We start from the raw sequence: 22,746 nt of genomic DNA, 5'->3' as shown, positions 1-22,746 counted from the left end.
GCACATTTATATGCAATTTACACTCTTTATTATTCTGTAGAATTAGGACAAGCGGTGTTGTTAGTATCCATTTCACCTCCCCTTGTCAGACTTATTCAAGCTTTAAATATAATAATACAGTTATATTATGCAAGCACACATATGCAGGCATTAAATTCTGCCAAAGCCCAATGTGTGTATATTTTGTCACGTGGGTAACTATCACAGTGGTTTTTTTTTCGGGGGGGGGGTATTTCTTTTGTTTGGTCACCAAGACTAAGAAATGAACATTTGTCCAACAGCTGAAATGTTAACACCTCAGTTGATTAACCATCCCATCATCAATAAAAGTGAATATTAGTAAAATTTTTAAATGTAATGATTATATTCAAGTTGTAAACATACTCAAAAACTATAAACTGTTTAGCTCCTCAAGTGTGTCAAACTACAAAATTGACAGTAAATGGATTGTGTCATCATACAGAGGCTGTTCGCACATTTTTTAGATTATTTTCCTTGTATTTACAGAAATAGTTTACTTAAAATTTTTGTGTTTTAAATGGTCTGTTTGATAACCACTATCTTTCTACATCGTAATTTAAAAACAGTACAGCTTTTGTAGTGTTGGGAGAGGTATTTTATCCCATTCCTCTTGAAGAGTTTTCTAAAGTCTAGGTTGAAGTTTGAACAATTCGCTTTTTAAAAGTCAAAAATCGCAAAAATTCATGGGTGGTACATCAGAATATTTAGCAAGGATATCAGTGAATGGTATGGCCTTGATACCTGTTTCTTGTTCCATTTTTTCCAGGAAATGAAGAGTGGATTTTGACATGTAGCTGCTTGCTTTGTTATGATGCAGTTTTACTGATTGATGACACTATGGCTAAAAAGAAGGTATTTCATATTTGAAAACTGGCTATCAGATATGTTCCTGGTCGTTATATGAAAAACCAGCAACAATCATAAATCCCTTTGAAACACTTTCTTTATATTCTTTGAACCATGTTTTAAGATTTACCCCCCCCCCCTCTTTGATGATAATAATGGATCTCTTTTTATTACAGTTAATTAATACACCCAATATTCATCTATTATGACAACAATTTTTCCATTTTGGTCTGGATAAGTGTTTCTCATAAAGAACTCTGAAGTGCATTCTGTGATATGTCATAGAGAAAGGTGATGCACAATTTTTTTGGCCTTTTTAAGATTCGAATCAGCATTAATCACTTTGTTTCACTTGACAGTGAGCACTTAAATTATTTTGCTACTGTCCTTTGCCTTGGTGGACTTTGGTTTAACATTAAAGGCCTTACCTTTGCAAAATTCAAAACATTCCAATTTTTTCCTTGGATATACAGTGAGTCCCAAAATTGAGGGTACACTCCATTCTACAACAGAATTCATGTTTAGAATGAACACAAAAACTGTCAGATATAGACAGTTACCAAAACTTTTAGACGAGGATGTAGAAAGATACCTAATCTTAATATTTATTCATAAATAGATATAAAAAAATGCATGAAATACAGAAACAAAATGTACAACAGAAATCGTCAAAAATCTGAGCTCACAAAATTGAGGGTACATGTAATTGTTTTATAACATAAATTATAAAAAAACAACACATTTCTATTTTGTAGCATACCCACTGGCTTTGATGACAGCTTCCAGCCGCCGGGACATCTAATCGACAAGATTTTTCGTAATTTCGGGTGAAATGTTTCCCAATTCACTTTTAGTACATGCTTCAAATGTTCTTTACTTGTGATCTGATGTTTTCGGACCTCTTTTTCAAGGTGGGACCACAAATTTTCGATCACGTTCAAATCAGGAGGTTGAGGGGGTGTGTTCAGCTGATTTCGGCAGTGATACAGCAGCCATTCTTTGACAGTATTTGCTGTATGCTTTGTATCATTATCCTGTTGAAATGTGAATTTTGAGCCTAGTCCCAATTGAGTAGCACTGCCCTTTAAATTATTTTTCAATATATTAAGATAACCCATTTTATCCATTATTCCATCAATAAACACTAGCTTTCCAACTCCCGATGATGCCGTACAGCCCCAAACCATTACTAACATACCTCCATTCTTCACAGTTGGAATTGTGTTTCTTGGATCTAAAGCTGAATTTTTCTTGCACCACACCATACGATGACCGTCACTGCCAAAAACATTAAATTTACTCTCATCGCTGAAAAAAACTTCATTCCAGAACTCTTTAGGCTTTAGAATGTGCTCTTTAGCAAATTTTAATCTCTTAGCTCTATTTGTTTTACTAATGAAGAGCTTTTTGAGAGCTTTTCTGCCATTATAACCAGCCCTTCTGAGGATTCTGTGCACTGTTTCTGCAGAAACAGATTTACCCACAGTTTCCGAAGTACTTGCAGCAATTTTTGGAGCGCTTATTATAGGATCAATCCTTACTTTGTGTACAATTCTCCTCTCTGCTGCTGAACTGAGAATTTTCTTCCTGCCTCTCTCTGCTTGGTTTTCCAGCATACCATCCTTTCTAAATTTTTGAATGATTCTTCTAATACAATTTACACTTCTTCCAAGTATTTCTCCTATTTTTCTCAAAGATTTGCCTTGATTAGACAGATTAACAGCCAGTTTTCTTTCCTTAATCGTCGTTTCTTTCCTATTCTCCATATTTGTCACACAGAAAGGTAGTAAGCTCAAATTTGTAATATTTGGATACTAAAAGGTTGTATTTTTGTATAAATCTTAGCTACAAATTATTTTTAAAATTTTACTGGTAGTTTTACACAGTCATTTAAGAAGTTTGCTCAATTTTGTGACTTTCAGAAGTTGAAGATTTTCGTTTAAGTAATATAATACTTTTTTAAACTGAGTTTTATAACTTATTTTTTGTGTAGTTAAGAAGAAAAATGCATATTTTTTAATGAGACAAAACTAGGAAAACTTGCATAATAATTTCTATTCTCAATAGCCTATAAATTAAGTTAGCATAAGCCTATAAATTAAGAAGCCAAACTTCGATGTTTTCCTTTTCTTGTTGACAATATTAACTATCATAGCTTTAGATATCGAAAAACCATGGCTTTCACGGTGTGTTTTTAATAACTGATAGGAATAATTTTCTTCAGAAAGAACACAAACATAGTCTTATCCAATTCTTCTTTAAAACCACCGTTTTGCATGAAAACAAAACTGTAAATTAGCAAATAATTAATACTTTCAAAAATATGGCTGCAGTTAAAAAACAAATTTTCAAGAAAATGAATTTTTTTATATGGGGGGGGGGGAACCAGCTTATGTAGATCGGATATTTCTGAAATTTACTTAATTTAAAGGTTTTACAATAAGAATAATAATTTGTGGAAAAATCTATGAGAAGCTGAAATGTATTTAAGAAACTTTTTGTTGGTCAGATCAAGTAATTACAGCAGGATTTAAACATTAATTTTAAACAGTTTAAAACGTTTATAATAATGACTTATCAAAACCCCACAGAAAAAATACATGATAATGAGTGGTCTTTGTAATGAAAATGGATTTATAGTACCCTCATGAAATTGGATCATCATAATAAGTATTCTCTGTAATAAAAATCAATTAAATATACTCTTTTACACTTGTCATTAAAAACAGCATTATTTGTACATCATACTAAAAACTTTGATATAACAGGACTAATTCAGACTGTATGTGTCACAAAGCATCAAAACATGTCTATACTATAGGATTTCAAGGTATTAGAGAAAAGGTTAAAATGTATGTGGTAAAAATTTATTTCCTTATATTAAAATTTTGAAGCATTTACTTCCTCTCTAAACCTCCTTTTTTTTCCAGGCTCAGCCATTTGTGTTAGTAGCTAAATCTAAAACAACAAAATTTGTTTTGAGACCATTATGTGTGACCTCCTACTGTAACATTGCTGAGAAAGTTTTGCGGAAAATGGCAGTTGAGCAAGGCAATTCTCATAAAGTGAAAAAGATGAATGATTTATTACTATACACTCACAAGCTACAGCACAGAGTCACAATAGTTATTCAAAACCAGGTTGGTATAATTTTATAATTATATTAAATAACAACTGAGTCATAGAATATTTTATCAATTAAAATTCTTTTCGGATATATATCATTAACATTTATTTTTACATGCATTATATCTTGAGCTAATTCAGATGTTTTATTTCATGAATTCTATCACAATTTATTACATTAGATATCTTTCATGTTTAAATTATTTGTAATATGTACTGTATGATTATAATATTTGTAATACTGTGTTCGTAAATTATCTATTAATACTATTTTGTTGTCAAACTGAAATCAATTAGAAGTACCAGTTTTAATCATATAAGAAAACATATATTCAGAAAAGAATACAGTTAACCATTCACACCTATATCTCGCATAATAATTGCTTAAAAAATTACTTGAATAGGGAGATTAGAATGCGAATTTATAGAGTAAATAATTTTTTCAACTGGAGAATTCTTAAAAGTTCTCTTGTAGCAAAATATTTACATCTGCAGTTAGTCTTTTTTGAGGATAAAAAAACTGCCTGATCATGACTTTTCATCAACATATTTCTTTGTTTTCAGTAAGTAATCTTAAAAGTCATCTTTGATTAAGTATAGTATTTATATGTCAAGTTATCATTAGGCTTATAGTAATCATATGTATTCTTCTTTTATATTATGTCTGAAATATTGGAAATACTATTTTCAACATTAAAATAAAAAGTACTTCAGCCAGATCAACTAAGCAGACTTATTAAGCTAAATGGAACAAAATCTAGAAAATAATGCTAGAAACATTAATAAGCAATTTCTACCATTTAAATTGTACAGTGCCTTTAAGCTTTCTTCTGGGTAGCTGCCAGAACTTTCAAATTTATTTTGGAATCATTTTATGTTCTTTGTATGATAGCAGAAAGAAGTTATAAAGTATTAGAAGTGACTGAGGATATAGATATATATTGAATTCTTGATCATCTACGCAAATGCAAGAATATGCATGGATAATCATAAAATATCGAAAATCTGAAAATCGGTCAGTATATTGTATGAAAATGGTTTCCTGAGGTTTTAAAGCAATGATATATGCAGTAAGTAGAAAGTCTGAGATCCAGACTCGTCAGGACTTTGGCGATTTCAGATTATCAGTTTAAATCTGGTTAGTTGACATGTAGAAATTGTAAAATTAAAAATATGAAATAAGAAAATTGTTTATGGAATAACAAAGCATTATGACATTAAGGGAATAAAAATTTACAAAAGAAACTCAATATTAATTTTTTGCTGTATTAAACATCAACTTTCAATATAAGTTGTTTAATTTTTTTTTGGTGTGAGTTAATACTTTCTTTTTAATTTCAGATAAACATAACTTCTTGTTCAAGTCCTGTAGTTGCCATGTCAAAAATTTCCCACTAAATTCTTAATAAACATTTTTTTGACCTCAGCAACCTTTCTGTCACTTTTTTCACTATCGGTAACGATCTCTTCTGGATTCTAAGGTTTCACCATCTGTTAGTTGATTGATGATTGGAGCATTATCATTGCAATAAAAAACTTCTACAAAAGTGGCAAAAATGTTCATTATCATTTTTTATCACATCTGCTCATTTCTTCACATATTCCATTAATTGGAATTTTTTTCTCTATCCAAAAACTTTCATATTCATGGCATTATACAGCTTATGGTATTGCCACCTTTATGGTAATAGCTGACCCCACTGTACATTGGCACTGTATCATGAGATTAGCAACTGACAAGATGTTATTTTGCTAAATTTTGTCGTGCTTCTATTGTGCAATGAGGACGTTAATTATATTAGTTTAGTATATACTTTTTTGTATTATTGTACTTTTGTCTTATTTCCCACTTATACTTAAGGCTTATCTAAACAACAAATCATTTATTCTTAATTTAGATAATACTGAATGTAACCTTTTTGGCTTATAAATATCATTTACAAAATCTATTTTTTGCATATAGAAATTTCGCTGTTTGGTATTAAATTACTAATAATTTTTTTTAACGTTTTACACATTACTGCATGAGTTATTTCTCAAGCTTCTGTGAGTTGATAGTCATGGTGATGAATGCAAAAACTAATAATAACATTATTTGCCAGATTGGCATCAGGGATATAAGTTAGAAGTATTATACTAAAATCAATTATGAAGTTTGGTTGGTTTCAATCATGTCAAACAAAAAAGGCAGCTACGAAGTCAAATTATTGATCATATTAAGGCATTCATTATTGTAATAAATGATTGCATTTCTTCATGGAGGAGTTTTATATAGTGCTAAAGTCGAATTAAGAATTAGGCCCCTGCACGTACTTTATTATGAAAAAATATGTACGCAGGTGTGCTGCATTAATATATATTATCATTCTATTTGGAGCTTTATAGATACAAAAAGTTCATACCTAAAAAATTCTGATAAACTGAAAAATGTTGACAACATTAATACCCATTTTAAATAAAGTCCCTCTTACAATGATTTCAGAGAAACAGAAGGTACTGTTGACATGTTGGCCATGGGTTCTTTGGATATTTTAAATTCACCTAACATTTTTGAGAGCTTCCATAACAGCCAGCTATCCAGATATTTGATCATTCCGGACACTAGACATCCAGATTTTGGACTCTGTACTCTATTTTGCCATCTAAAATGGGTTTGAATAAAACTGTTCAAAAATTTAGAATTTGCATTTTCCTGTAAAAATTATTGCTATATTCTATTGTTTTTGAATCAAGTTGACAATTAAATGAATAACTCGTTTAACTCAAACTCAGTTTGTTGACCATATGCTTGTCATCACATCCTTGTTTCTTCTCACTCCTCCCCTTCTTTTGAGTACATCCTGAATATCTTGATGTGAGTAAATACTATAACTTTCATTATCTGAAGTCCTCCACGAAGGCATGCCTCCCCTTAGGCAGATAGCCCTAGTGTGCTTTGCCGTATTCACAATACACCTTCATTATCTGAACATGGTGAAACCGATACTGATACTAACTGGCTGCAGTTTTTTATAGCTATTCCTGATAATTTTTGCAGCCATGATTTCACTGGAGTCTTGACAATTTTATATACTATAAAGTATTTCATCTGATGCTGTGACTTATCAGCAGTTTGTAGAATTTTAGCTTTCAAAAAGTCAGACTTCTTAAATTTTTTTAACTTCATTTGAACAATAAGTGATGAAATCCACTGTATTAAAAACTGTCTTTTTCTAAAAAGGCAACACAGAAGGGAGGAAAAAGGAAAGGTGAAAATTTTTTTAACACAGTGCATAAAGTATTTTATGGTTTTAAATTTTATTATACATTACATACATCATGCATTCTTTTCCAAGTTCAGCATTATGTTGTCTAAAAATAGTAAAATATACCAATGTGTACTTTTTTTTAAAATTCAGGAACTGGGAACAAAAATGAACTCAACCAAAGCTGAATTCTGTGAACAGACAGACAAAAATGAATGCAATACAAAATAAGAATATAAAAAAATTCCCAAAGACTATTATTTTCCCCATCACAATGCTGCTTCTTTCACTTGCCTAGTCCTTTATTTTAATTTTTTAAGCTATCAAATTAGTACTGGAAGAAGTTGGCTTTTATCTCCTAAATTTAATCCATTATCTAATTTGAATATCAATATTATTTAAATTAGATTGTATTCCTATGCAAACATAAATAATTTACGATTTGGATTGTGAACAAGCATAAGAAAACTCACTGCGTTTATGATTTTATTCCATTTTTACTCTCACTGTGCAAATTTTGTAATAATAGTGGTTCATGCAGTTTCTGGTGATATAATAATTAAAATCTTTCATACTCTGTCAATCATTAACTACTGCAGTTTACTGATATTCAGAAAGAAGCTCATTCATCTGAAGAAATAAATGTATTATATTCAGTACTGTGTATATTGCCATTTTGGGGGGAAAAAAAGTGCAACATTATTTTTAAAAAATGCAAATAGATTAGATTGCAAATGTGATAAACCATTACTGAAAAATTGCAGCTAAAGATTCTTTTATCTTGTATAAAATAGACAGCTACTGAATTTAACTTTAGTGAGGTTTTATTAAGCTATCATTAACTGCTCTCTTGTTACCAGACATCTGAGTTATAATTTATATGAAAGATTAATAACTCCATGCTTTTGCCTTCTTTTCATGCAGAAAAAAAGAATGAAGTACCAATACTTGAAGCTGTATATTATTTTTAAAACTTTCTACCTGGAACAAGTTTTTAGGCTTGATTATAGTTTTTCTATATTTAAAACTAATTTTAAATTTATACATATGAAATTGCAGATTTTTCCCCTCTTTCTCTCTGCCCCCCCCCATTTTTTAATATACAGCTTTATTTTTAACCAAAAATACAGAGGACAAATTTTTAGGTTTGATTATAGCTTTTCTATATTTAAAACTAATTTTAAATTTATATTACACATATAAAATTGCAGATTTTTATACTCTTTCTTTCTCTCTGTCCCCCTATTTTTAACCAAAAATATAGAGGAATTTATTTTCATGTAGTCACACAGTAAAGTCACAGTGAGATTAGACTGTAACAAAAGTCAAAATTGTCAGAGTCATCAGAATAGTCTTGATTGTTACTTTGAGGTTCCACCAAGAACAAGCATGGTGAGTACATGGTGAATTTTAATATACTTCTGAGTTAAATTAAAAATTATTTAAATCTATATATACAATTTAGGTAATTTATTTATATGATGTTATGAGAGTTGTTATTTATATTTCTGGCCTAATAATGAAAAAACAAATGTTTATGATTGAAATTGGTTTTATTACTTTTCAAAACATTCTACCTGAAGATCAATACACTTTTGCATACGTTTAGATCCAATTTTCGAAGCACTTCTTCCACTCCAAAACATGCGTTTTGAATGCATCAACTGCTTCCTGAGGTGTCACAAATCGCTGATCACGTAATTTATTTTTGATGTACGGGAATTAAAAAGCCATTGGGTGCCAGATCAGGGCTGTATGATGGACGACCCATCAATTTGATGTTTTAGCCCATCAAAAATTTCTTTGTTTGAGCCGATGTGCGAGAGCTTGCATTGTTATGATGAAGAATGATTCACCTCTTCTGATTTTTTCAAATTTCTCAGATCAAATGGCAAACAAATGGTCATGTACCATTTGAATTAACTATCCAGTGTTGCTGTACCGCCACTTGACCAGTAACGCTGAAGAAACAGGCAGCCATTTGTTTCAATGAGCTTCTTCCGCAAACAACTTTGGCTTGTCTTAGAAGACCCATACAGTTGACTGCCGTTTTGTTTTGGGATCATATGCATATATTCACAATTCGTCATCTGTGTGATGTTATACACAGCCTTTGATGCACCTTGAACATATTTTTTCAACCTTTCCTAGCACCAATTGACACGAACCTTGTTTCGAGTGTTTGTCAGATTATATGGGATCCAACGCGAACAAATCTTTTTTTACGGCCAAATGTTCATGTAATAGCTTATTGATTCTTGTCACACTAATGTCCAAAGATGCCTCAATCTCACAGTATGTCACATGACAATCTTTGTCAGTTCGTGCCAGCATCAATATTTTCTGGCACAACAACTGATTTTGGGCGATCTTCATGAAATTCGTCTTGATGCAAACGTTGACCATGACTGAACTCATTATACTAGTTTTTACAGGGTGTAGGATGGTGCTTTATTGCTGTATAAAGAATTAAATTCAGTGAAGCACTCTTGTCTTGATAACACATGTCAAAAGTTGTAGAAAATAATTGCACAAAAGTGTTCACGAATCAATTCCATTTTTTTCCTTGCGGTGAATTTTTGAGTTTATTGTAAACAACACAAATTATGCTAAATTGGCAAAACATTTTGAAGAAATTATTGTTAAAAATATCAAACTTTCGAATGGAATAGTCTGTGGCTGCATAGCGACACTTATTGTTGCAGCCAGAAATATAAATAGCAACCTTTGTATATTTTAGCCACCATGAATTTTCACATTAAGATATTTAATGTATAATAAATTCACGATAATCAGCAAAATTCTTCATATATCTTTTTAAATCTATTTTTAAGAAACTGTTTAATCTGAATGAATTAATTAAATGAAGTAGCATAAATTTCAAAAATAGAAGTAAATATTGTTTGTTCTGATTTATATTTCACAATTTTCTCCTATTTTCAGCTTGGACATCATTTGTATCCGGTTGATCCAGAACTAACCTGGAGTGTTGAATGTACAGAATCTCTAAAATAAAGAGAGTAACACTTTAGTAATTTTAACTAAAATTTGAAGTATTTTAGGGAAATAGATTAAGAAATACAAGAATAGTAATGCATTACACATTTGATTTCATAAATGCAGACATCTGCACTGTGGTTAAAAAAGATAGTTCTATTTAAACTCTTTATTCATTAAATATTTACCTTAAATATGTATTTCCAATTGAAAAATTTTGCAACATAGAGAAATTTATATATATATATATATATATATAAAGTTTCAAACTTGTAATGAGAAAGTGCCCTATCAATATAAAATTTTTAATATGGTCTTAACATAGCCAAAATATCGGTAAAATATTTATTATGCACCGATGCAATTAATACAGTATGTACAATAACTTTACATACACTATTTATGAACTATAAGAAGAATGTTATATTTTTGGAGGATAAAATTCAGTATTTGTCGCCTAATTTAGGAAGCAACTATAAAACAAATTCTTTCCTTTGGCAGTTAATTGCTCTTTATTAGGTGATCAGAACTTTCTTTTAAATTTATAATTGGTCTCATGAAAATATTAGTTACATAGATCTTTGCAAATTTTGCACACAAAGCCATAGAAATTCTCTTTAGTTTACTTATTAAAAGTAATACAACTAACATAATAAATACCTTACATGATTTTTCTTTCATAAAGAACAAATAAAAAAAATGGTTTAGTATTTTCCATGTATAAAACTTCCTACACAATAGTGAAACTGTTTTTATAAATTTTTTTAACCTTATTTTACAAAACTTTGCTACTGAGGTACAAACCAAGAATCAGTATTAAAGCATAAAAAAATTTTCAGACATGTTTTTAACATCCTATGTAAATATTTCAAGACTTACTTTAAAACTTCATATGGTAATTTATTAATAATAGAACTGATATTGCTCTAGCCCAAGGGTTTTCACCTTTCTTGCCTTATGCACTCCTGGCAATGGTGAATCATTGCTAGAAGATTATTTCTCCCCTACTTTCCAAAACTTGAAAATAAATATATATATATTTATCTAGATTCTGAAGATTTTTTTAATGTGTTTCATAAATTAAACAACAAAGAGTGTAGAAAAGGTTAATAAATACCAAAACATGAACAAAAGTACCTAGTTAGTTATAGTCATAAATTAAAACCAAATATTTAAAAGATAAGATAAAGACTGACTGCATTTCTTCCTAAAACTATCGCCACCCCCCCCCCTGTTGAGAACCCTTGTTGTAGACTTTCATATAATAGCAAAATTATTTTTAATTCGTTTTAATTCATTTTAAGCTCAGAAAACTTTCTATATTACACTATAAAATATTTTTATAGTATAATTCTAAAATAGCATACAGTTAACTAGATAACTTTGTTATTAAGTTAGAGTTATTAAAAATTATATATGAAAGCTATGTTAAAAATTTTAAGTTTAGCATGCTATTAGACTATCAGTTATTAGAATAGAATTGAAACTACATATTTCTGTGGCACATAAATATATGAAAAGTGTTCAGTTTGTACTGAACGCTTTTCATATAAGGTACTGAACACTTTTCATATATTAACCTCTTTGTTGTCTAATATGATTATACAAATTATCATATTTATTATATAAAAAGCATTCAATAAAAACTGTTAAAAGAAAAGTTCTGTTTTAGAAACTATTTTATGAAACAATATATACTGAACTTAAATTTCTTATGCATGGATAACACAAATGACAAATTTTTATCTTTTTGTTCATACTTATTTTAAATCTGGTGTTGAACCACCAAGATAAGTTCTTAAATCATCTATGGTGGATTTTATAAGTTTACTGCGAATAGTTGGAAGTCCAAGTCTCTTATGTGCTTCATATCGGTGACAACCTCCAAATGAATAAAAATAATTTCCACCTTCTCTTCCTTTCACCCAAAGGACATCTACTGGTGGTACAGTGTTCTTTCTTTCTGGATCCTGAAATATGTAATTCTTTTATTACACCTGAATTGTGATTAGTGTGAAACAAAATTTCAAAATAATTGAAAGCTTGATTTATTATAAAAAAATCAGCATTAATTTTGAGCATTAAATATATGTCTTTTGGTGTAAAATTAAATGCTGAGAATTCGCATTACATTAGTTTTACAGCTAGTTATTTTTAGTCCAAAGGGGCAATTTGCCCAGAAGGGCTATTAATTTCGTTTTGGCATTTTGTGTCTGTTCACTTTTCAAATTGTTGCAACCAAATATTAGAGCACTGCATTATATTTAAAGAAATTAAATAATGAAGAATCTGCATGAATGTATGAATGTTTCTTGAACTGTGAAAAAGCAAGGGTACCTAGGGACATCAAATTTTGAATAACATACAGTGGCTCGCAAAAAGTCATCCGGCACAACAATATTTTAACTTTTTTAAGTAATAGGAGAAAAACTTTGCAATAAAATAATAAAGAATATTTTCCCTTGAATACATATTTCCTTAGCTCTCTCTCTCTTTGTACTAAATAAATTTTTAAAAATGAAATAGTAAATTTAAAAAATAGCGTTTTCCGCTATTTTTTAAATTTAAGAGGAGAGATGCCACAAAATTAATCGGCTTTTTATAATTTCCAAGTAAAATAGTCTGCAATAAATAAAAAAAAAGAAATTTTATGGAATTAGTTTATATAAAGAAGCTAGGCAACAATCTAAAAATCGCTTGCTTTTCTAATTCAAATTTTCTTTTTAGAAAATATTCCTTATTTTAATGTTTTCTTGCAATGTCTCGATCACGAAAGGAAACATCATTAGAAACCCACAGATTAGTTGTTGATTTGTGTCAAAAGAAAAGGAAATCTATGAGAAAAATTGCCTACTTACTTAATTTAAGTGATTCTATAGTTTTTGATATCATTGAGCATTATAAGAAACAGAGTCGTATTCAAAACAAAAGATCTGGAAGACCATCTAAGTTATCTCATGGAATTTGACTCGCTTTTGCAAAATTGATAAAACAGAGGGCACCCGACTACTGGGAAAAACTGCTGTTTGCTGAGGAAAGCAAATTTAACATCTTTTATCTCAGATGGACGAGTGTTGGTATGGAGAAAACCCACAGAGGAATTTCGGAAGCAAAACTTAGTACCAAGTATTAAACATGGCAGAAGAGGAATTATGGTATGGGGATCTATCGCACATAAGCTGCGAGGCACTTGTGGTCTCGTTTCAGAGAGAAAAAAGAATTGCATTAAACGCTTGACCATTTTTTTAAAATTAATTATACTTTCATTAATTTTTATTTCTTAAAATAATAAGTTCCTTAAGTTTTTCTCATTTAATTCCATTTAAACTATATTTTGAATAACTCTATTTCTCCTTTTAGTCTAAAGTAATTCTTGTTCTCAATTTCGTTTTTTTAAAGCACCATTTTATTCTATCACTTAGTTCTTTCAATCTGTAATTATTTTATTTATATTATGTTGTTGTGTCAGATTTGTGCTTGGTTATTCTCATACATTTTTTGTACCTGCTATTTCTCATTGTAAGAGTGCTATATTTGTCTTCTCAGCATTGGCATCAGTAGGCGTTTCTTTTTTCCTTTTGCGACATCAGTATCAAACTCATGAATGGATGGGATCATAGCATCTTATAAGTGTATGAAATAACAGTCATGATCTTGACAAAATATTGCAATAAATCAATGATGTTCAAGCTCGAGTGGCAAAGCATCAACAACTAGTGGAGGAGATGAGAAGCAAAAATATCAAATCTACAAGGAAAGTTACTCTAATTTTGGTTTTACTTCAGGAGAAGTAAAGAAGAATGTTAGATGTGTTGTCTGTTTAAAAAATCCTTGTACTCGAAAGTATGATCCCAAGCAAGGTAAAGTGACATCTCCAGACCATTTACCCAAACTTGGTCAACAAATCTCTTGATGTTTTAATAGGAGGTTTTAAGATCTGCAAAAGCAAAGCAGTGTGTTCACTAAAAATGTGTCAGTTCTGAGTAATGCACCACTACGTCTTTCAAGGTAGCTTACAGTGTGTCAAAGTGCTAAAAACAGTACACTACTGCAGAAGAGCCTATTCTACTGGTTGCTGTCGACATGGTTAATATTATGGTGGGAAAAGATGCAGGAAAACTTTTCTAAGGTTCTTTTCATGCAAAACATTTCAAAGCTCACTGACTGGTTCACAAAATATTTTGCAGAACACAATGTACAGAAATTCATGTTGATCATCATGATGATTCATCATAATATTCTTTTTATTCTCAAGCTGCCATCACTTTAACAGGTGAATAGAGTTTAATTGAACTATCTTGCGACTACAACTTGAAAACAAAATATGCTTGCTAAGATTTAATGAAGTTTTGGATTTCAATCAAAACTTAGTTATCCGACTAAGTTTTTAGGATCCTCATTCCCTCTGTGACATTACATGAAGCTAGATTTTTCAGCTTTCTCTCTAATAAAGAGCAAATATTGTTTGAAAATCAAAGTGGGGCAAGCTGTATTAAAACATCATCCACAATTTGAAAAACTGTGTGGGGGATCAACAAGCTCACCTGTCACATTGACTTTCTATTTTGCCACTGAAAGTTTTTTTATTTATATTTGATTTGCATGCTTTCATATCAATTAAAATTATACTTTTTTTTCCAGTAAAATGCCATTTTCATTTCTATGTCTGATAAACATTCTAGTAGAGAAAGTGCAACCAATGCACCACGAAAAAATAATAAAACTGTACATGCACTGCGTATTGAAAACACATCGGAACCCCTGTGATAGAACAAAGGTTGTTGCAAGTCTATAAAAACTTTTGATCTTTATTTGTTGTAGAAAAAAAATCACACAAAAATAACATAAAAGTATCAGATTTGTTTGAATAAAGATCAAGAGAGAATATATTTTTTGTCATATTAGTCCATCCAGTTGGCAAGTAACTAAAACTGGCAGCAGATTATTGGTAGTTTTATTTCTGACAACTGAACGGTCTCGATCAGAGGTTACCACTGGAGTCAGTATTAATTCCCTAGGGATAGTTGAAATTTTAAAGGGTGTCAACAGCAGTGGCAGTTGATCAGTATAATCAAGATCCCAATGATTACCAAAAAAAAAAAAAAAAAAAAAAAAAAAAAAAAAAAAGTATAATAAAATTTATATTTGTGTATTGATATAAAGCTAAATCATGTAGTTAGAAATCAAAATATAAGGGGAAAATATGCTGAATTTAATATATTTTAAAAATTGTTAATATTTTTTATATATAGTACTTATATAATTTATACATACAATATATAATTTTTAAAATAGTTTAAAAAAAAATTTTTTTTTAAGTATACTTTTTCTGCAATAAGTGCAATAGAAAAAATATAAAACACAGGAACACAAGAAAACGCACCAAAAAATTTCGAAAAGTACAAAATTATTGAATTGTGATATAATGTTTATCTGTTATTTGAAAAAGTTGTATTTTTCCAGGAGATATATTTTGTACCATCCACTTGCAAATTTTAAAAGATTTTAATATTTGTGTCCAGGTCATCAAAAATTTGAATGTGCCAGAATGGCTTCTAAAACCACCGAACTGCAATATTTCTGACGTTAATATTATGACACAAGAAGAGTTGATTGTATTAAAGGAGGAATGTTCAAATCCAAGTCTTATTCAAAACACAAGGGTGAACTAACTTCTTGAATTAAAAAGGTTGTCCATGAGAAATATCTTAAAATAAATTGAACCAACATTATTGACAGTTAATAATTTACTACAGAAAACAAGATACAGGTTGAATATTTTTAGATAGTGTTTAAAGAATTAAGCAGTTGTATGGCAAATTAAAAAAATTGCATGAATATATCAAATGCAGCCATCATGTTAATTAAATTGAACTTTTCCTATTAGAATTTGTGATTTTACTTCTGAAAGCTTGTTTATATTTGTAAAATTTAAAATAAATCTACATTTTTTCAAAATTTCAGTTCATATTCTAATTGTTTTCTTTCAGTTATTTATTTGTAATTATTTGTATTAAGATTATGTTGTACCGAGAAAAACATAACAAGGTCAACAAAGAATTCTGTCACCATTCTGTTGAAAGGGATCAATGCAAAAAAAGGATTGGGAATCTCTGGTCTGGGTGCTAACAGTTTCATGAAATAAAATAAAAGATAGTTTCCTTTCATAAAGTACACTCAAACCTGTTTTTGTGTAATCTTTTTTTGAGCAGTATGTGAAAATTGCAATCAAATTGGAACATAACTGACAAAGTTATCAATAAAAAAAAAAAAAAATAAATAAATAAATAAAATAAATAAAACAAATAATCAATTTGAAAAAAAAAAAAAAAAAAAAAAGAGAGAGAGAGAGAGTTTCAATCTTGTATATTTGGCTACCAAGTCACATACATGCATCTAGTGAAAGAACAGTCGTCGATTGATCACCGACTATATGGTAATTGAAAAAGTCAACTCTAAAACGACTTTATTTTTTTTATAGCTACTCATGAAGTTTTATGCAATCCCTATCCACCACACAAAAACAGGTTTGAGTGTACTTCAATAAAAAGACATTTATAAAGTAATTTGTAAATAAACAGGGTGCAAGTATATATATTTAAGTTGTAAGATTACATACCAAAAACATTCTTTTAAACACATGAATAAAATTCCTGTAAATACATATTACAAATTGTGTTATTATTAACACTTTAAAGTTATGAATTTTTTACAATCTATGGTATTGGTTTGAAAAACTTTATGGTCTTTTTAATTTAATGGGATTCACAAATTTTGGATTTTACATTTTTGCCGTCTTAAAAGAGCTCACAGAAGTTAACTATATTTATCAGCTAACATAAAAAAATGTTTCGATGACATATTATAGTTACATTCAGCATGATAAAACTGAAAAATAAAATTTTCAGCTTCATCTTAACTTCTTTTGCTTTGTTTCAGATATAATTTTTTTTGTTATGAAATCTTTTCTTTCCTTTTCTTTAGCATATAAAAAAAGGAAAGAGGATATTTAAAATTAAAAAATCTCTATTTGAATCCTTTAATTGAAGAACCATTGGTTCTAATATCGTGAAACATCATAGGCATATATTTCAGGTAATAGGGATAAAGAAGTTATGTCTTATATTTTATTAAGAAATCCATTTATTGAATTGTGAAACAGAATTCTACATTATTTTTTGATAACATTCTTAATCAGAAGTCGTACCAAAAAAATTTTTTAAAATCAAAATACACCAACCAGAATTTGAAAAATTCATTCATATCATTACTTCTCATGAAATAAACTCGAATTCTGTATTTTGGACCTTCATTTTACTGCTAGTTGATATTTCACATTTATACAATATGCAAATTTTATTAATGTTACTAATGACAGCACATTTATTTCACAAATTTATCAAGGAATTTTTTAATTTCTTTTTTATTGCAGAAATATTTCCCCATTGCCCAAAATATATCAAAACATATTTGACAAAATTCGACCCATTAGTTCTCCTGCAAGATAGTTCTCAATAAGAATATTTTTATTGGAAATACCCAGTATAATTATCTTGTCCATTGTGTTTTGGGATACTATAATCCTATCTGTAAAAAAAAGAAAAATCAGTCATACGTTTAACATACAAAGTAAACCCTCTGTTTCAACAAATTAATTGGAGAAAAATGTTACCCTTAAAATTAGTGCATTAAATTATGAACTGTATTGTGACTGATATTTAAAACAGAATATTACAGTTGAACTTGTGCTACAGAAGGTGCTGCTTAAAAATGATCATATTTGTCTACGGTTGTTTTGATAACATTAAACCATTAATAAAAAAATACCCTTCAAAATAGCGATTAAATTTAACTAATTCAATATAAGTATTCTTAGAAATATGTAAATATTTTCAAATTTCAACTAGGAAAATGCAAAAATGTCTTAAAGAACTGTTCATAACATTTCTGAAAATTATTTGACTAATCAGGGTTCATAGCCACATTTTAGTTAAAAAAATAAGCACATATAAGCACTTTTCAAGCACATTTTAAGAAAAAAAATAAGCACCTGTCTAATTACATCATACACAACTGCATAACCTTAAAAATTAGAATTGTAATTTAAAATATGAGAAATGAAGTACTTATTAAGAGAGAATAAGCATTACCTCAACCATGGAAAATAATTACTTTTTTTTTAATTTTAAATAATAGTTCAATTTACAGAACTAGTTTACAATGAGAGAAAAAAAAAAACTTTGAAGAACTAAAATATATTACAAGATTTAATGATGAAATTTCAGTTCAAAATAGAGAAACTAAATAATAATAACGGATATTTATTGTATTCATTTGAAACCTAATAATAAATACAATTTATTTTCCCACTCATATTGATATTTAAATAATTTAAATCTAAATTCTGAACATTTTCTAGAAATTTGCTTCATGCCGCCATCTTTAACAGTAAAAGCTTAGCTTAACTAACCCGCACACTTGGAATTGGCGAATATTCGGACAGTCGAGCGTAACTTGAAGGAGCAGGGGGGTAGACTGTAGGCTGCTCTTTAGATTTTTCCGCTAATAAATGCTTTTGACATTTCAATATGTGCATCATATAAAAATAAATCAACGGAACTAAAAAATATTCTGCTTAGCAAGCACAGTAAAACTCTTTCAGTTAGTAAGTAAGTGTTCATAAACAAATCTCGGACTGAACATCAAAATTAATTAATTATCTCTGCAAAATATCGCAAACGTTATTGCGGAATACGTGCACCGTAATTCTTCCCTACGTGATATTACGCAATCGGAATCAACAACTGCCGGTATTGGGAGAATAAATAACTGGGGTGTCTTTCATTCTAATTTTAAACAGACGGCGTTAAATCTCCGGAATAGAATCATTCTTCGCTTCGGTTGGTAGCCCGCAGAACTTTTAGTCCTATTCAATCCAGATTGGAAAGTAACCAAAAAAAAAAAAAAAAAAAAGTCCGTTGCTTGTTTTGCAGTGAACTGTAACAGTTTCATTCAAGATTTTGCAGAGAAAGGGGAGACCTCCCAACCTTCGTACTGTATAATATATTGGCCAAAAAAATGAAATTATTTTGACTATTCGATTACTTTCCCTTTATTTAAGCCATTCCGAATATTATTCCTTAGAAAGCTAATCTGTGTTAAAACACAACCATTTTTGGAAGTGGACTATACTTCAGCAGTTACTGCAACTATATTATTACAAACATTCATACATATGCTCATAATATAAGCATAATGATCATAATAAACACGAATATGAACTGACCAAGCAGAACGAGAATGCAAATTTTTAAGATCTTGATAGAAATTCAAACGTGTGTAGTATTTGGGTGGGAGGAAAAAGAATTCCGAATGTAGCGGAATTTTCTAGGATCAAGGAAGTTACGGAGTTCATAGGCAATTACGCCTTTACCTCCACATCTTCAAAGGAAATTACATCATCAAAATGAGGGGATTGTCAAATAGGATAAAATTTTGAAAAGCCGAATGACCTGAATAAGTGCCTTCACACTGAGTCAAAAAAAGGCAAAAAACTCAGAAGGTCTTCTTAATTTTGCGCCGAAAAAGAGCCAGAATAATTTAGATAGGAGCAGCCATAAAATTTAGACTAGAAAAATAAAAGGTGAAGTTTCCTTGAACCTTGATAATCATGTTTTGCATACGTCAGAGGTGAAGAACACGCAGGGGAGATTTTCCGATGCGCATTCTTCAGGGGTGGAGGGAGGGGGGAACCTGTTTACAGGTCGAAAAAGTAGTTCTGCCAGTGATCAGCTGGGAGGGAGAAGTTCCGTTTTTGACCGCTATTCTATGCGGTATTTAAAGGCCAAAAAGGACGCTGTTAAGCGCCTGAGAAAGTTCCTTTTTAAAGGAAGAAAGAAGCTATAATTAAAAATCTTTTACAGTTTACAATTGATAAGTTAAAATATTTTAAATCAGTCCTATTTGACTGTGATGTTTCTTATTAAAGAAACGTTAGAGGGGGTTCCTCGAGTTAATGCCGTGTGCATTAAAGAACTTTAGAGGCGGGGGGGGGGGGGGGTTAAGGAACGAGAGGTAGTTATTCACGTGGCTGTCAGTGTGCTCATATCTAGTCCGTTTAAATGGAAGAGCTGGATATTCCCGGTTAAGAACCGCTCTGGGTCTTTTCCGGGAAGAAGCAACAGCAGGATCGTATACGGGTAGCATATGAAGCACAGGATTTGCAACACGTTGAATATTTTTGAAAATTTTTTCCGAAAGTCGCTGTATATAGCGATTTATGGGCAAAATTTTGAGGTCACGGAATTTTCTACTGCTTTCGCAATTGTTTGACCAATAGAACGACGGGCACCTGTCTGTACTCTTCGTGCACACCAAAGGTTATGTTAATGAAGAGAAAGGGGGAAAAGCTATTTCCGGGAGTCTGACTCACCATCTGACATTCCATATTAGGAAGAAAAGTTGTTTATTTAGTTTCGCCTTTGGTACGCGGAAAAATAGCGCGTTCATTTAAAAAAAAAAAAAAAAAAAAAAAAAAAGCACTAAAAACAAAAAAATAAGGACTTTAAAGAAAAAGTAAGCACCTATAAGGGCCTTTATATTTTATTTTCAAATATAAGGACTTATAAGGACCGCTACGAACCTTGCTAATGTTCCCCTATTCTTAATACTTCTGTATTTTTGGAGCATCCCTCATTCACTGGAAAAAAAAAAAAAAAATGCCAATGTAAAATTAGACAAAAAAGCAGCCTTAGTTTAGCATAGACGTTTTCAAGAGTTTTTTTTTTTTTTTTTTAATAACAAGAGGGAGAAAAATATGCAGATTTTTTGGGGGGGTGTTGTTGTTTCTGATGAACAGGAACCTGTGCCTGATCACCCTCAAAATCTATGCTAAACCAATTTTCTTTTTTGCCTAATTTTAAATGGTTGACTAAAATCCAAATCAAGCTGTTTGGTAATATTTTTCTATAACTTGACAGAATTTATAATCTATTTTGACCTAATTTGGGGACCTAGCTTCAGTTAAAAAAGTATTTTATAATTCTTTTATATTAACTGAATTGTTGATTACAATGAGCGATATATTTAAATGGGCAAGACTTAGGGTGTTAGTGGCCTTCCATGTGTTATCACCTGAGAACTCCAGCCTATTTGTTGCTTTTCTCTTATCTTACGACATGCAGAGCCCAGCCAGTTAAAAGTTATCGCTGTGCACCAAGATAACTGAACTGGACTTGAAAGACTTCATATGCTTTGGGTTTAGTTAATCTTGGCTCAACCAATGCCATATTAATAACATAAGAAACTTCTTCCGACTGTTTGATGAATAAAGCTTGCTATCCTGTTGAATGCTGTTTCTTAATAATTAAAGATCTAAACTGCCTGAAACTTCCATAAGCCAACATATCTGGATATATAGATAATAATGTCATCCATATGTCCTCATACTTCTGATACATAGGAACAGACATGACCAATACTTCTTCCGTTTAATTACATTTTCTATCATCTTCTTTTGGCTGAGAATCTGATAGTCTGTATTATCCTCATTTATGTTTAACTTTGTTCAGTATCGTCTTCACTGACATTTTTTTCCAGACTTCAATATGGTTTCATGGAGATCAAGGATTTCAAAAACCTTTGAAAGCAGTTTCTCCTTCTACTGCATTTAACAGCTTTCCCAACTTTTAGCCTGCAACTTCACATTACAGATGATGGCAGCAGAATGTTGTTGAACAAACCATTTATGTAGCTTCTTTTAACTGTTTGATGAATTTCACAGGCTTCCTATCTCTTCTGTGGAACCACTCTAAGCTATTGATCTTATATTAAAATTGAAATTTTCTTTATTCTTGTTGAATATCCAAAAGTTTTTTTGCAGCATACATTTCACAGACATGAACAACAAGTCCAACACTTTCTACTTAATATTTAGTTCCAGCTTCTGTTTACACTGAATTTAACATGCTTTTCTTACAAGTCCAAACAATTTATTCAACTGCTCACAGATTAAAATAGTATGTTATGCCACTTTAAATATTTAGATATATCCATGTGTATCAGATGACTATAACTCACTCCAACACACAGTAACATATCAATGCACAACATATTTAATCAAAACTGACATTTGAAGTTGAACATTCACATGAATTATCATGAGTGTAACTGAAGTTCTCACTTGAACAAGGGGGTAGTGGCAGCATTCACTGCTATGTCTTAAAAATTCTGGTCGAAGCTTTTGCCTCAATGGTTTCTTTCTCTCAATTACGTTTGTTACATAAGTCAAATTTTGGCCAATTAATCAAAATTCTGTGTATTGCCTCAATGCTTTCTTTCTCTCAATTACATTTGTTACATTAGTCAAATTTTGGCCAATAAATCAAAATTCTGTGTATTCAAGGGATTATTTTACTGTACAAAGTCCAGACTCGTCAGGACTTCAGCGATTCTAATTTTAGAATATCAGTTTATATCTTGTAATATAACATAGATACTCGATCAGTTGCAA

At 30.3% G+C, this 22,746-nt stretch overlaps 2 protein-coding genes across 7 annotated transcripts in view; one reads left to right on the top strand and one right to left on the bottom strand.

The window, feature by feature from the left end:
• Positions 1-11,895, top strand: part of LOC118203485 (EF-hand calcium-binding domain-containing protein 7-like) — an 82,121-nt gene extending 70,226 nt beyond the window's left edge. The window contains exons 8-10 of one of the 5 annotated variants that reach the window (XR_015042988.1): positions 3,798-4,007; positions 8,503-8,630; positions 10,182-11,895. Coding sequence is in view for 3 of the 5 variants with exons in the window: in XM_085823473.1 (XP_085679599.1) it covers positions 3,798-4,007; positions 8,523-8,630; positions 10,182-10,253 (390 nt within the window). In the remaining 2 variants the exon portion in view is untranslated. Of the gene's footprint in view, positions 1-3,797; positions 4,008-5,334; positions 5,469-6,475 lie in introns of those variants that run through there. The other 4 variants (XR_015042989.1, XM_085823473.1, XM_085823475.1 and 1 more) reach the window with 4 other exon arrangements.
• The window catches only part of Srx (sulfiredoxin), a 35,445-nt gene continuing 19,970 nt past the window's right edge, over positions 7,272-22,746 (bottom strand). The window contains exons 1-3 of one of the 2 annotated variants that reach the window (XM_085823477.1): positions 18,706-19,093; positions 11,996-12,205; positions 7,272-10,244 (exon numbers count right to left, since the gene is read on the bottom strand). In XM_085823477.1, coding sequence (XP_085679603.1) covers positions 11,996-12,205; positions 18,706-18,834 — 339 coding nt within the window. In that variant the 5' untranslated portion in view covers positions 18,835-19,093 and the 3' untranslated portion in view covers positions 7,272-10,244. Of the gene's footprint in view, positions 10,245-11,995; positions 12,206-18,705; positions 19,094-22,746 lie in introns of those variants that run through there. The other variant, XM_035375771.2, reaches the window with a different exon arrangement.

Source organism: Stegodyphus dumicola, chromosome 9 (assembly GCF_044657685.1).
Source record: "Stegodyphus dumicola isolate Sdum_Otavi_A_Nest chromosome 9, ASM4465768v1".
Classification (NCBI taxonomy): domain Eukaryota; kingdom Metazoa; phylum Arthropoda; class Arachnida; order Araneae; family Eresidae; genus Stegodyphus; species Stegodyphus dumicola.
Note: the sequence above shows the minus strand (reverse complement) of the source record. Positions and strands in the feature narration are given on the sequence as shown.